General features: G+C 42.9%; 1 gene segment (V, D, J or C); it reads right to left on the bottom strand.

The window, feature by feature from the left end:
• Positions 1 to 537: 537 nt before the first annotated feature.
• Positions 538 to 14,610, bottom strand: LOC134497134 (immunoglobulin heavy variable 3-7-like). The segment is given in 3 exon segments: positions 538 to 750; positions 14,113 to 14,483; positions 14,565 to 14,610. Coding segments are annotated over 3 exon segments (630 nt in total).
• Between the last annotated feature and the right edge of the window lie 1,358 nt (positions 14,611 to 15,968).

Below are 15,968 nucleotides of genomic sequence, written 5' to 3'. Positions count from 1 at the left end.
TAGTACAAACCGTCCCTAACGGGTGGGGAGCCAGACCCTCTCTGCAGACCTCCAACAAAAAGAGGCTGTTCTAGCCAGATTGAAGCAGGTCCCCCTCATTCTTCCCTCGGCCTCGTTTTACTCCAGGCAGACCGGGTTGGAGGGGCGTATCATTGGTCAAAATCTGCTCTGTACCAGTTCTGAATTCTCTCTGATAGGAGAATAATTCTTAGCACCTCTTGTCCTTCTTCTACCATTCATTTGCAAAAGATTTTGCTAAATATGAGACTTAGAGGAAAGCATAATTTTATCCTCTTTTTATTTTTCTTTATTTCTTCAAACCTTTTTTCCACTTTTTTTTACATAAATTCCATTCACAGGACCCCTTTTGGCCATATCGTATGGTTCAATTAAAGCAGAAGCAGTAACTCATTATACAGTCCTCTGGAAAAAAAAGAGGCACTCAGTGCAAATCCAACCTTCTTTCCTCAACGTGGAGAGCTGTTCTGAGTAGCAGAAGGTATCTGCTTGGCTTCAACCTGCATTCTTGGCACTGTGTCATGCACAGTAATAGGCTGCCGTGTCCTCTGGCTTCAGGCCGTTCATTTGCAGATACAGCTGGCTTTTGGAGTGGTCCCTGGAGACGGTGAAGCATCCATTCCCTTTATCCAGATTATACCTGGGAGTTGAGGAGGTACCTATGTAGGCAACCCATTCGAGTCTTAGGCAACCCGAGGAGGAGGAGGAGGAGGAGGAGGCAACGTAGTCTTCCTGTGTTGAGAAAGTACACTTGAGAAAGGGATCCTCAGATGAGCATCGCTGGCTCTTGTTCTCTGAGGTTCAAACCCTCTTCCAATAATTGAACTCACAGATGCTTGCTCTTAGCCTGATGATATTTCTACAAATACTTCTCTACAGATTAGCAACTCTCAAAAGTGTATTTCTGCAATTAAGGCTGCGTAGGCAGATATGCAGGATTGTAAGAGGAGAAACAACGGAAGGATCAAAGGAGGGTCAGAGAAAATGGGAGCAATGAATTAGACTCCTTCTCTCATCCTTAAAACTGAGGACTTGAGCTCTGAGCCCTATTTTCTAAGGGCTGATCTTGATGAACATGGAGCAAAACAAACTGCATGGTTTGTAGTGGCTTCAAGGCAGATCTGAAAGCAGATGTGGGCAATTCAATTGATTTTATTATGGTCACTGACCAGTACAAGATACAATTCTATAAAAATATGCGCATTAGCATTTAGCCATAAAATATGAGCCATCTAAGTTAAAATAATTTTAAATTTGAGTTTACAAGTTCTATGAACTTTCTTTCTTCTATGAACTTGAACACCCTGATTGTTGCTTGCAAAAAAGGCTAATCTTTCTGCTCCTTGTTGCTTTCCATCTGTTGTATCTATGACATTACATTATTTATTTATTGTTATTATTTTTTACAATTATCAATCCACCAAAGAGGACCGAGCATGTTTTCGCCAGTGAGGCAAGGCTGCCCCATTTCTCATCCATCCTGGCTTTCCTCATAGAAAATTGGATTCACAGTCCTCTCCTCTCCTCTCCTCTCCTTTTGATGTTTGTGGTGTGTTGCAGGGGAATATTTTTTTTTACCTGGTCTTCTTTATCATCTCCCTTCAACTTCACTGACTAAGTATGTTTTTCACTGGTATGAGTTGCTGTTTCTTCATTCAGTTGCTTCCGACCCTTCGTGTGTTCATGGACCAGCCCATGCAAGAGCTTCCTGCCGGCCGTCAACACCCCCAGCTCCCCCAGGGATGAGTCCGTCACCTCTAGACTATCATCCATCCATCTTGCCCTTGGTCGGCCCCTCTTCCTTTTGCCCTCCACTGTCCCCAGCATCAGCATCTTCTCCAGGGTGTCCTGTCGTCAAATTATGTGGCCAAAGTACTTGAGTTTTAATATCATTCCCTCAAGTGAGCAGTCTGGCTTTATTTCCTGGAGGATGGACTGGTTGGATCTTCTTGCAGTCCAAGGCACTCTCAAGATTTTCCTCCAGCACCACAGTTCCAAAGGATCTATCTTCCTTCGCTCACATAGCATAAAATATTATCCTTTTTTATAATGCTATATATTAAATTACTATTTAGATAACTGTTTCTATGTTTTTAAGATCCTCCCTATCATGTCCAGCCTTATGCCCTTTTCTCATTTTCTACCCCCCAAATTCTTTCACTGAGTTAAAGTCACACAAGTGTAGGACAAAAAGAAACAAAGGAACAAAAACAATATATATCCATTTATTTAACAAATGCAAAATTCCTATTTGTGACAAAAAAAAGGGGGGGGAGGAACACTATTTCATCCTTTCCAATTCTTCTTCTATTCCCTTCCTTGATTTTCTTTGAGAATACAAGAAAAGAAGAGAAAAGTTAAAATATTGAGAATAACCTTTTCGTTTTGTTTTCTTTATAACTAAAATTTATCTATTCATTTTTATTAAGCATTCTAAACATGCAGAATGAAAAAGGAACTCTTCAAATGTTAAAAAAAACAACAACTTTGAAGTGTTTAGAAAAGGGACCATACAAGCAGACTAGAAAAGAAACTAAGAAAGAAAAAGAAAAAAGAATAAAATCTACCTTTCAGTTTATACCTATCAATAGTTAACTCTCTGCTAATAAATACGTGACTGTAATATAATCAGGACAATATTGGATTATCGGACATCATGCAAGTCCCAATATGTGTGACTGACGCAATCTACAAAACAGCTCCGAGCAACAGAATCTTTGCTCAGATATCAGATTCGCCTCCTCTCAGCTGGTTCTGCTCATGGAAAACACCTGGGGAAGTCAAGCAAGGGTTTCCCTCTTTTGTTGCCTCCATGACCAGTGGTGTTTAATCTCTGCTTTGGCCTCATTGAAGCAGCAGGAGAAGGAGGCAAGTTCACACAGTCACAGGCCTTATTTCAGCCACTGGCAGACCTCACAGTGGGCTCTCTCTGGACCATTCCTGCCTCCTTCTGACTGCAGATGGAGAGGTTCCTACACCTTCAGTTCAAGGAGGGAGCATCTCTCGGGGGCTCTAATTTCCCTCAGCAATATTTTGCATAACATTCATTCCTGACTCCTTCTCCTCCTCCTCTGCTCTATTTTTGATACAGGATTTCATGGTGTGTCTCATGACTGATCTTGGGGCATAAGTTGTGATATTAGCAGAAGGAATGGGTGATACACATTGAGGTCCACCCAAGAGGTCCACCCAATGGGTCACCAATGGGTGATACACATTGCATGTGTTACCCTCCCTTACCCCCAAATTCATTTAGACTGGATGACTGTGGTTTTGCTAAGTAGGAGACTTAAAGGAAAACATAATTTTACCTTCTTTTTTGTTTTCTTTATTTCTTCAAAATGTATTCCTTTTTTCCTAGATAAATTCCATCTCTACATACACTGGACCCCTTTTGGCCATTTCATATGGTTCAATTAAAGCAGAAGCTGTCACTGAATGTAGAGTCCTCAGGATAAAAGAGGCACTCAGTGCATTGACCTTCCACGTTTCTTTGAAGAGATATTCCAGACAATAAAGAAGAGGAGAGGAGAGGAGAGGACAGAATTGTCCCTTAATTGACCTTCCACCTTTCTTTGAAGAGATATTCCAGACAATAAAGAAGAGGAGCGGAGAAGAGAGGACAGAATTGTCCCTTAATTGACCTTCCACCTTTCTTTGAAGAGATATTCCAGACAATAAAGAAGAGGAGAGGAGAGGAGAGGACAGAATTGTCCCTTAATTGACCTTCCACCTTTCTTTGAAGAGATATCCCAGACAATAAAGAAGAGGAGAGAAGAGAGGAGAGAATTGTCCCTTAATTGACCTTCCACCTTTCTTTGAAGAGATATCCCAGACAATAAAGAAGAGGAGAGGAGAAGAGAGGACAGAATTGTCCCTTAATTGACCTTCCACCTTTCTTTGAAGAGATATCCCAGACAATAAAGAAGAGGAGAGGGGAGGACAGAATTGTCCCTTAATTGACCTTCCACCTTTCTTTGAAGAGATATTCCAGACAATAAAGAAGAGGAGAGGAGAGGACAGAATTGTCCCTTAATTGACCTTCCACCTTTCTTTGAAGAGATATTCCAGACAATAAAGAAGAGGAGAGGAGAGGAGAGGACAGAATTGTCCTTGAATTTACAAATGTCTTTGGATAAAACAGTCACAAGCTCCATTCACAGGATAGATGTCTTTGAAACTATACTGAGATTATGAGCAAGTTCTTAGAGGAGTCAGGAGAATACAGGAAATTAAAGAAATAACGGGTTATGTCTCATTTCAAATCTTGACATTAAGATTGACAAGGACCACCCGAGAATTATTTAATAGCTACTAAAGAGAGAGACTGGGAAGTCATAGGTGATTTCAAAAGGAAAAAAATGCAGTGTTAACATAATGCAAACTAAAATCTAACAGAAAAGAAAAACAGAAAGAAAATGTGCAAAAAGAAAAGAAGAAAAAGAAAAAGAAAGAAAAGACAAAAAGTAACTTCCAATCCAACCTTTATCCATCCACAAATCCAAAAATAATTCACATTTCTGTCCAATGTCAGGAAACGGCTCATAAACGTTTCCAGCATTTTATAGAAATCTTTCTTATTTTAACTTTGATCAAACCAGTCAACTTTATATTCTTCCATTTTGCTCAATATTCCAGCATTCTTGATCCTTAATATGACATTAAGGTGCTGTCGTTGGAACTGGTCTCCATCCAAATGTTCCTTATCCTTTCTCAAAAATCTTTCCAAGCCTTTGACCGCCCTCTTTTGTGAGCCCCGTATTAGGTCATTTCCCAGCTCTTCGTCCATCTCTTCGCTTAATATTTGTATTTCATCTCCATTTTTCTTCTCTGCCTTACAGTCAACCTCTTCTGTTTTATTTTCCAGTATTTCTGCAAAGGATATAGGTGTGTGTTTTTTTTTTTTTACGCCTTCATGCTGTCATCCTGTAGATCCTTTGAAATTGTTCTTCGCATATCTCAGTTCTTCATTGAGATCTCTGTTGAATAATGCATTTGCACAAGCAGATACTGTTGCTGTTCTTGTAGCTGCAAACTTTTCCCCCAGTTTCTTCAAAAATCCTTTGAAATGTCTTAAGTGTGACAAGATCCACTTTCCTGTTGTTGCTGTTGTTGTTTTCCTGAAGTGCTGCTCAAAAAATCTTTTTTTTTAAATAAATAAATTCCAAAGTTGAGGTTCAACGAACCCAGCTTCCATATTGGCTCCACTGCGGTTGAGACCTTGAAGGGTTTCCTCATCTCCCAGCACCCACCCCGGGAGTCTACTGGTGTCCTGCAGCCTCTTTGCAAGGAGCAGCTATCCGGAGCACAAGTGGGTGATATCTCATCCACTCTGTTTCGGGAGAGACAAGAGTTTTTATAACTATTAATGAACTACCCAGTTTATTCCATTGATCTGAGAGTTCCTTCATTTCCCCAGCCAAAATGCTAACCAGGTTAAGAGATCAGCTCTGGACTCCACTTTCTTTGATTGAGATTCATCTGCTGCTTCTCATTCCAATTACACAAATTTAACCTTCTGTGACTGAATCAACTTGGAGAGCTGCTCTGAGGAAGAGAAGGTTTTTGCCAGGCTTCAGACTCACTTCCTCCCACTGTGTCCCTCGCACAGTAATAGACTGCCGTGTCCTCCGGCTTCAGGCTGTTCATTGGCAGATAGAACTGTCTGCGGGAATCTTCCCTGGAGATGGTGAAGTGCCCCTTGACATTGTCTGAGTAGTAAGTGTCAGATGTACCCATTGCTGCAACCCATTCCAGTTGTTTTCCTGGAGCCTCTCTTACCCAGTCCATGTAATAGCTGCTGAAGGTGAACCCAGAGGCTTGGCAGGAGAGGCGGAGGGACTCTCCAGGCCTTCTCACATCCCCTCCTGACTCCACCAACTGGACTTCTGCCAGAATTCCTAAACAATAAAATGTGTTTCAATGAGACTTCCTGAATACAAAATCAGAAATTGAAGGAAATGCTGTAGAGAGGGAAGTATTACCTTGGAGCATAACGAATAAGGACATCGATTTTAGCCACAGGATCACTTTTCCTCTGTTTAATGAATGGAGGGGAATTGGCAGGAAAGGATTCAGGAAAGGGCAAACTTTGTGTTGGTGGGGATGGCCTGAAAAGGGGAATCCTTGGGGCTTCTTTAAAGAGGAAACTGTGTTTTGATTTGCATATTGCTTGGGATAAAAGAGCCCCTCAGCGCCTTGATCTCATAGATTTCGTTGCACAGATCTGATACTAGTGATTTCAGCATTTATTTCCAATTCTATGAAAACTGAACGCAAGGTTTGTTTTTTGTTTTTTTGGACTGTGAGGACATAGGGGAAAGGGCAGGTTTACATTAGAGTAATTAAAAGATAGAGAAGTCCAATTTCCCCACTTCTCCAAAGTGATTCAAGTCAACAGAGAAATAACAGGCACTAAGGACTTTTGAAAGAGACATTTTAGAGCTAGAACATGAAAAGAACAGCAGATCTGAGTTTGGGATAATTTTCCAACTTCCTTGCCCTTTTGAGGACACCCAAAAGAAAGCCAACCTAGCTATGAGGCAGAATTTGTATGTCGGAGTTGAATCAGAGAAGTCACAGGGAGAAAAAAAATTAGATAAAGCCAGTGGTTTGTTCTTTGCTTATTAGATTGGTTTTTAACTGAGAAGTAGTTTGGATTTTATATATTCCTTGTCTTTGTTTACTATTTTGAGTTCTGTTCTTATCAGTTGCTGATTGCCCAGAGTTAATTCAGCAAAATAGGCAGCAATATTAATTGAAATAATAACAATCATAACAATAATAATAGCAGCAATAGTAAGACACGACTTCATGGTAAGGATTGTAGCCTCCCGAGATGTGAAGTGTTCTTGAGACTTTTTCAGTAAACAATTAAAGAAATAACTGAAACAGGAATGAGGTCTGCAAAATTAAGCCAAGTCCAATGGCACTTGCTTTATCTCCCTACCCCACTCCGACCCCACACACAGGCAATTGGATTCAGTGTGGCGATGCGGCCCTCGGGTGGGAAGTGAGGAGGGTAGGCCTTGGCCCAATTCCACACAGAGATTCTTTCCAGGCAAAATTTTCCTCAGTATGACTATGGCTCTTTGGGTATTTGGAAGGATTATTCCACATTGGCATTTCCTGCCTCCAGCCATGACCCTATATCATATCCCATTCCAGTATTTTGTCTGAAGCCAGTCTCATCCAGATCAGATTGGAAGCAGTGAAGATGAAATTGGAAACTGCAGGCCGTATTAATAATTATGTCTTTCCTTCCAGCAAACTCTCTGGTTGGATACCTGGAAAAAAAGAGTCCTAAAGATCTCACTAGAGGGCTGATTTCTTCTTCTGTTGTAGATGGACAGAAGACATCCCCCTGTAATGGGAACAGAGGAAACAAATTGGGGCAAAAGTATTGCATTTGTCCTTCTCCTCTCATTCCACCTCCTACGCCCTATCGGAGTTGGCCGGAAAATTGAAAGAGAAATGTAAATGTGATTTTTATAATAAATGTGCTCTTCATGAAATAAAATAGAACCTATATTTAGATATACATTAGAATTCAAAGAGCATCTTCTCAGAATTTTCAGGGGGAAAAAGGTGGAGAGAAGTCCAAGGGAAGGGAGGGGCAGTGCCCCCTCAACATCTTGCCACCCCTCCTTGGAGCTCACTGCAATGTGTCACTGACTACAATCACAATTTGGAAATGAGGAACAAGTGATTGATCACTATGAATGACCAAAGGTGCATTTCTTTCAGGGTAAGTAAAACTGTGCATTGCAGCTCTTCACCAATTCAGAAAGGTATTTCGAGAATCAGTTCTTCAACCCAATATGGACAAGAAGTTTTTGAATAGCCACTGGAGTAGAACTCAATTTGGTTCTAAAATTGTGTTAAACCACTTTTTCTAATCTATAGTTTGTTAAATAAATTAGAATTGATTAGATTCCGACAGAACACTAGGGGAAGAAACAAAAATTTTGCAAAGTGCAGTTCATGGGTCCAATCACCACCCAAAGATATAGTGAAGGAAACCACATTACCATTAGCTTGTCCTTCTCTAAAACTTTTTTTTTTCTTTTTTAAACTATTTTTTCCTGGTTTTCTCACATCCAAATGGAAAAAAAGATCCCACAATGCCCATGCCAAGATCCCCTCATCATTCCTCTTGGCAAGCAGAAATCTTTATCAGGTTTCCAAAAAATCTCTCAAGTCCCATTGGCAAATCCAGCTTTTTGGGGCTCAGCTGAATTGGAGAGCTGCTCTGACCTTAGACAGGTTTGATCTTTTCTGTGAACTTTTACGATCAGTATAGAAAAATAATGTGACTCGCAAAGGAGACAAATGAAACAATGGATTTATTTCCCCACCCGGCTTGACCTCATGCATAGCCAAAGCAAGTAATCTGACAACACAGCCCCCTGCTCTGAAATTTCAGGAGGACAGGCATGTAGCTTTATTTCCAGGTTGTAACTGGGGCAGCTTCAGCAAGGATCGTTACTTTGTTGTGGTGCTGGAGCTTGAGCACCTCAATGATGCCATGAGCTAAACTGTGAAGGGTCACCCAGGACAGGAAGGTCATGACAAAGAGGTCAGACTAAATGCGATCCCTGGGGAAGGTAATGGCCTAGCACCCCAGTATTCTTGCTGTGAAAACTCAATGGATCTGTACAACCGGAGATATATCGGTATACCATCGGAAGATGAGACTCCCAGGTGGGAAGATGGTCAAAATGCTCCTGGGGAGGAACAGAGGATGAGTTCAACTAGCCCCAGACGTGATGACGCAGCTATCTCAAAGCCAAAAGGATGGCTAGCGGCCGACGATGCTGGTGGTGAACGGCGAATCCGATGTTCTAAGGATCAACACACCATTGGAACCTGGAATGTAAGATCTATGAGCCAGGGCAAATTGGATGTGGTTATTGGTGAGATGTCAAGATTAAAGATAGGCATTTGGGGCATCAGTGAAGTGAAATGGACTGGAATGGGCCACTTCACATCAGATGACCACCAGATCTACTACTGTGGACAAGAGGACCACAGACGAAATGGAGTAGCCTTCATAATTAATCGTAAAGTGGCTAAAGCAGTGCTTGGGCACAATCCAAAAAAAGGATAGAATGATCTCAATTCGAATTCAGGACAAGCCATCTAACATCACAGTGATCCAAATATACGCCCCAACCACAGATGCTGAAGAAGCTGAAGTAGACCAGTTCTATGAGGATCTGCAGCACCTACTGGAAAACACGCCTAAAAGAGTTGTTATTTTCATCATGGGAGACTGGAATGCTAAGGTGGGCAGTCAGATGACACCTGGAATTACAGGTAAGCATGGTTTGGGAGAACAAAACAAAGCAGGACATAGGCTGATAGAATTTTGCCAAGACAACTCATTCTGCATAACAGTCTCTTCCAACAACCTACGAGATGGCTTTATACGTGGACTTCACCAGATGGACAACACCGAAATCAGATTGACTACATCTTTTGCAGCCAAAGGTGGCGGACATCTGTACAGTCGGTAAAAACAAGACCTGGAGCTGACTGTAGTTCCGATCACGAACTTCGTCTTGCACAATTTAGGATCAGACTAAAGAGATTAGGGAAGACCCACAGATCAGCCAGATATGAGCTCACTAATATTTCTAAGGAATATGCAGTGGAGGTGAAGAATAGATTTGAGGGACTGGACTTAGTAGACAGGGTGCCGGAAGAACTCTGGAGAGAAGTTTGCAACTTTGTTCAGCAGGTGGCAATAAAATATAACCCAAAGAAAAAGAAAACCAAGAAGGCAAAATGGCTGTCTGCTGAGACACTAGAAGTAGCCCAAGAAAGAAGGAAAGCAAAAGGCAACAGTGATAGGGGGAGATATCCCCAATTAAATGCAACATTCCAGAGGTTAGCCAGAAGAGATAAGGAATTATTTTTAAACAAGCAATGCGCGGAAGTGTAAGAAGACAATAGAATGGGAAAGACAAGAGACCTCTTCCAGAAAATTAGAACCATTGGAGGTAAATTCCAGGCCAAAATGGGAATGATCAAAAACAAAGATGGCAAGGACCTAAGAGAAGAAAAAGAGATCAAGAAAAGGTGGCAAGAATATACAGAAGACCTGTATAGGAAGGATAACAATATCGGGGATAGCTTTGACGGTGTGGTCAGTGAGCTAGAGCCAGACATCCTGAAGAGTGAGGTTGAGTGGGCCTTAAGAAGCATTGCTAATAACAAGGCAGTAGGAGACGACGGCATCCCAGCTGAACTGTTCAAGATCTTGCAACATGATGCTGTCAAGGTAATGCATGTTATATGCCAGCAAATTTGGAAAACACAAGAATGGCCATCAGATTGGAAAAAATCAACTTATATCCCCATACCAAAAAAGGGGAACACTAAAGAATGTTCAAACTATCGAACAGTGGCACTCATTTCACATGCCAGTAAGGTAATGCTCAAGATCCTGCAAGGTAGACTTCAGCAGTTCATGGAGTGAGAATTTCCAGATGTACAAGCTGAGTTTAGAAAAGGCAGAGGAATTAGGGACCAAATTGCCAATATCCGCTGGATAATGGAAAAAGCTAGGGAGATTCAGAAAAATATATATTAATGTTTTACTGACTATTCTAAAGCCTTTGACTGTGTGGACCATAACAAATTGTGGCAAGTTCTTAGTGGTATGGGGATACCATGTCACCTTGTATGCCTCCTGAGGAATCTGTACAATGACCAAGTAGCAACAGTAAGAACAGACCACGGAACAATGGACTGGTTTAAGATAGGGAAAGGAGTATGGCAGGGCTGTATACTCTCACCCTACTTATTCAACTTGTACGCAGAACACATCATGCGACATGCTGGGCTTGAGGAATCCAAGGCTGGAGTAAAAATGGCTGGAAGAAACATTAACAATCTCAGATATGCAGATGATACCACCTTGATGGCTGAAAGCAAAGAGGAACTGAGGAGCCTTATGATGAAGGTGAAAGAAGAAAGTGCAAAATATGGCTTGCAGCAAAACCTCAAAAAAACCAAGATTATGGCAACCAGCTTGATTGATGACTGGCAGATAGAGGGAGAAAACGTAGAGGCAGTGAAAGACATTGTATTTCTATGTGCGAAGGTTACTGTGGATGCTGACTGCACTCAGGAAATCAGAAGACCTTCAATTCTAGAGAGGAGAGCAATGACAAATCAGAGACATCACACTGACAAGAAAGGTCCACATAGTTAAAGCAATGGTATTCCCTGTAGTAACTTATGGCTGCGAGAGCTGGACCATCAGAAAGCTCAGAGTAGGAACTGTCATGTTGGAGGAAAATTCTGAGAGTGCCTTGGAGTGCAAGAAGATCAAACCAGTCCATCCTCCATGAAATGAAGCCAGACTGCTCACTTGAGGGAATGATATTAAAGGCAAAACTGAAATACTTTGGCCACATAATGAGGAGACAGGACACCCTGGAGAAGATGCTGATGCTGGGGATAGTGGAGGGCAAAAGGAAGAGGGGCCGACCAAGGGCAAGGTGGATGGATGATATTCTAGAGGTGACGGACTCGTCCCTGGGGGAGCTGGGGGTGTTGACGACCGACAGGAAGCTCTGGCGTGGGCTGGTCCATGAAGTCACAAATAGTCGGAAGTGACTGAACGAATAAACAACAAAACTGGAGGAGAGTAGACATGAAGGTTCTCCTGGAGATCGAAGCAGGTCTCTTGTCCTTGGTACCAGTCTTTCACAGACTGTATAAACACCATAGACGCAGACATCAGGTTCACCAGGGAAGACATCAAGGACAACAGACTGGCATTCCTAGACTGTGAGGTTCTTATTGCGACCTGTGGCAAGCTAGAAATACAGATGTACAGGAAACCCACACACAGAGACCAATACCTGATGTTTGACTCCCAGCATCCACTGCAGAACAAAATAGGAATCATCAGGACATTACATCACAGGGCAGAGACCATCCCCACCACCATGGATGCCACAGAGGAAGAAAAACAGCACCTGAGGACAGCCCTGAAGGCCTGTGGGTGTCCAAATTGGGCCTTCATTAAAACTAACTCTACCCCTAGACCTAAAACAATGGCCAACAGGGCTGAGACCCAGAGTCAGTGGAAGAACCGTGTCATTCCTCACATTGCCAGCATGTCGGAAAGGATAAAACGGACATTTGGAAAAGACCACATACCAGTATATTTCAAACCCACTGAGACAGAGGCTTGTACACCCTAAAGATCCAAGACCAAAACAGATGAGGAGCAACGTAGCGTATGCAATCCAGGGCAGTTAGGAGTGTTCTGAGCTCTACACTGGGGAAACCAAACAGCCTTTGGAGAAGCTGATGACCCAGCACAGGAGGAGCAACACCACAGGACCAGTATCAGCAGTTTACCTTCCTCTCAAAGAAAAAGGACACTCATTTGAGGACAACAATGTTCACATTTTGGAAAGAGAAGATAGGTGGTTTGAGAGCGGGGTTAAGGAATCCATTCATGCCAAAGTGGAAAATCCTTCCCTCGGTGGAGGTGGAGGCCTCAGACACAGCTTGTCCCCCATTTTTCATCCTGTTCTTCCATCAGACCCCAGGAAGGTTAAGACCAGCAGTAAGGCCACTCTTAATGATCGACTCGGGGATGAACAAAGGATCTAGGAGTGAGACATCCCAAAATAAATCCACACCTCTAATGCACAATTAACAGCCATTGAGGTGCAGGGACAATGCAGCCACCCTGGAAGACATATAAGTGGTCCCCTCGCCAACCTTGGCCCAGACTGAAGAAGCTGCTTGGACAAGCAGAGAAACGTGTCAACCAAAAAGAAACAAATCCAGTTGCCATGACTCAACCTAGAGACGGTTTCCCATATATGGTCATTTGCTTACTTCAACCTTGTTGACCACTTGAGGCCTGACCTTTTGACTCTGCCAAACACTTAAGACAATGATTTGTTGCCATGGATACCTGGCTAACTGGTGTCTCTGTGACTTGCTCCTTGCACAACAAAATACCAACAAGGACCTCTGGGAGAGGAGGCTCATAATTGACATAGTTTGACTCTCTTGGCTCTGCCCAGCTGAGGGGAGAGAGTCTGGATTAAGGGATCTGAATATATGTTAATGTGGAAAGAATGAGAAAAGGGCAACATGTAGAACAGAACTGAACTGGGGAGGGCTGGCGTTAGGGATAACCAAAGGGGACTGAACTGCAACATTTGTCAAGGAAGAATTGTAGGTAATCACCTTTCTACCTCAAATTAGATTTAAACTTTTTAAAAACTGCCCAGGTTATTCTACCGCCCTGAATTTTCCTTGGTCTCCTCTAGCAAACTGCTAACCAGGTTCCACAGTGATAATGCTAAGATCAGGCCTGTATTCCAACTTGCTATGATGGAGATTCATCTGCTGCTTCTCACTCCAATGACACAAACACAGCCTTCTGTGACTGAATCAACTTGGAGAGTTGTTCTGAGGAAGAGAAAGTTTTTGCCGGGCTTCAGACTCACTTCCTCTCACTGTGTCTCTTGCACAATAATAGACTGCCGAGTCCTCCGGCTTCAGGCTGTTCATTTGCAGATAGACTTGGCTTTTGGAGTTGTCCCTGAAGATGGTGAAGCGTCCCTTGACTTTGTCTGAGTAGTAAGTGTTAGATGAGCCTGTAATTGTGCTGGCCACTCATTCCAGTCCTTTTCCAGGGGCCTGTCTCACCGGGTTCATCCAGGAGCTGCTGAAGTCGAACCCAGAGCCTTGGCAGGAGAGACGGAGGGACTCTCCAGGCCTCCTCACGTCCCCTCCGGACTCCACCAGCTGGGCCTCTGACAGGACACCTAAAATAAAAGTTGTTCTAATGAGCTCTCCTTTATGCAAGAATTAAAATGGAAAGAATCTGAATAGGAGGGAAACAATTACCTCTGACGACTGCTAGTAAGGAAACCAAATTCAGGAGGATTAAAAAAAAGAAAAGACACTATTTCATCCTATCCAAATGGAAAACAGCTCCCAGATTGCCCAGGCCAAGATCAGCTCTTTGTTCCTCTTGGCACTCAGGCAGCTTTCTCAGCTCCCTCTCAAGTCCCCTGGGAAAATGCAGCCTTCTGGGGCTGAGCTGACTTGAGAGCGGCTCAGAGGAAGAGAGAGTTTTTGCCAGGCTTCAGACTCACTTCCTCTCACTGTGTCCCTCGCACAGTAATAGACTGCCGTGTCCTCCAGTTTAAGGCTGTTCATTTGCAGATAGAGTTGGCTTTTGGAGTTGTCCCTGGAGATGGTGAAGCGTCCCTTCACAGACTCTGCATAGTACTGCTTACTGGAATCGGGCCATATGCGTGCCACCCATTCCAGCCCTTTTCCAGGGGCCTGTCTCACCCAGCTCATCCAATAGCCCCCGAAGTTGAAACCAGAGGCTTGGCAGGAGAGACGGAGGGACTCTCCAGGCCTTCTCACATCCCCTCCAGATTCCACCAGCTGGGCCTCTGACAGGACACCTAAAATAAAAGATATTTTAATGAGCTCTCCGTTATGCAAGAATTAAAATGGAAAGAACCTGAATAGGAGGGAACCAATACCTCTGAGGACTGCTAGGAAGGAAACCAAATTCAGCCACAGGATCATTTTTGCTCCCGTTAAGGATTAAAGGGGACTTGACAGGAAAGGATTCAGGAAAGGGCACAAACTTTGTGTTGGTGGGAGTAGCCTGAAAAGAGACACCCTGGGGCTCCTTTAAAGGGGAAATTGTGGCCCGATTTACATATCGCTCAGCATAAAAGAGCCCCTCGGGGCTTTGAGGTATAGATTTAGTTCGACACACCTTTCACACATGGGACGTAGATGAAAGGGCAGCTTTACACTGGAATAATTAAAGCTTCTGACATATGCTCCTCACTTAATGTAAGTGTTTTAAGGTGACAGAAAGAAATCAGGCCTTGAAATTTCCTCAAAAAGCCATGCTACAGTCCAGAAATAAAGAGGAAGGCACATCGGAGTTCAGGATGGTTGCTCCACAGTTGTTGCCTTGGCCACGTTCTTTGGAAGAAACCAAAATTAAGTCAATGCAGACCAAGCCATAAGGGCCAATTAATAGGCGACAGATGAATTTTACATACACATCCAAGTCTCAAAGTTGGAATATAAATCATTGGAAGCCTGTGTAATGTTTCTTATTGGTTTGGTTTTTAACTCAGTAGCCGTACTGATTACAATTATTGGGGTTTTGTGGGGTGGCCATTTTTATGGTCTTCTTATCTGTTATTAGCTGCCCAGAGTTAATTCATACTAAGACTCAAAAAAAACCCTCTCCTACACTTATTCCATGGACTGTGAAACGGAAATAAATGACTTTTCATTTTCCATACAATTCAGTTTGTTCTATATTTACCAAAGCACATCTGTTCTCAACTCAGATGTGGCTTCATGGTGAGGAATGTAATCTCTTGGGATGTTAAATTTCTCTGCATTGCCTTCAGTGATATCTTAGGAAGATAAGAGTAAAAGTAATGATGCCTCTGAAGTGAGACAAGGCCTGTAGACCCTTCCTTTGTTCTCCTCCCCCACCCGACACATATGCAAAGCGATTCCGAGTGGCAACACTGCCCCCTGGTGGAAAACCTGAGGAGGGCAGGCATCTACTTAACTTTCCTTGGAGATTCCTGCTTTAAGAAATGGTAATTAGGGCTCAAAAGAAATGAAAGAGCTCCAGGAAAGTGAAGCTGGTTCTAGGGAGTATTCAAAAACCACACCTTTGTTATATGACAGGAAATTCCTGTGATGGGTTATTCTATGAGATACTGTATTTTCCTGAGGTCGTGTATTCTTATTTTTTCTCCTAAATACCATGAAATCGTGTAAAAACGAGTTGGGAAGCACCATCTCGGTCATATAGTACAAACCATCCCTAAGTGGTGGGGAGCCAGACCCCCTCTGCAGACCTCCAACAAAAAGAGGCTGTTCTGGCCAGATTGAAGCAGGTCCCC

The sequence above is a fragment of the Candoia aspera genome, chromosome 4, assembly GCF_035149785.1.
Source record: "Candoia aspera isolate rCanAsp1 chromosome 4, rCanAsp1.hap2, whole genome shotgun sequence".
NCBI lineage: Eukaryota > Metazoa > Chordata > Lepidosauria > Squamata > Boidae > Candoia > Candoia aspera.
This window is presented reverse-complemented; position numbering and strand designations above follow the sequence as displayed.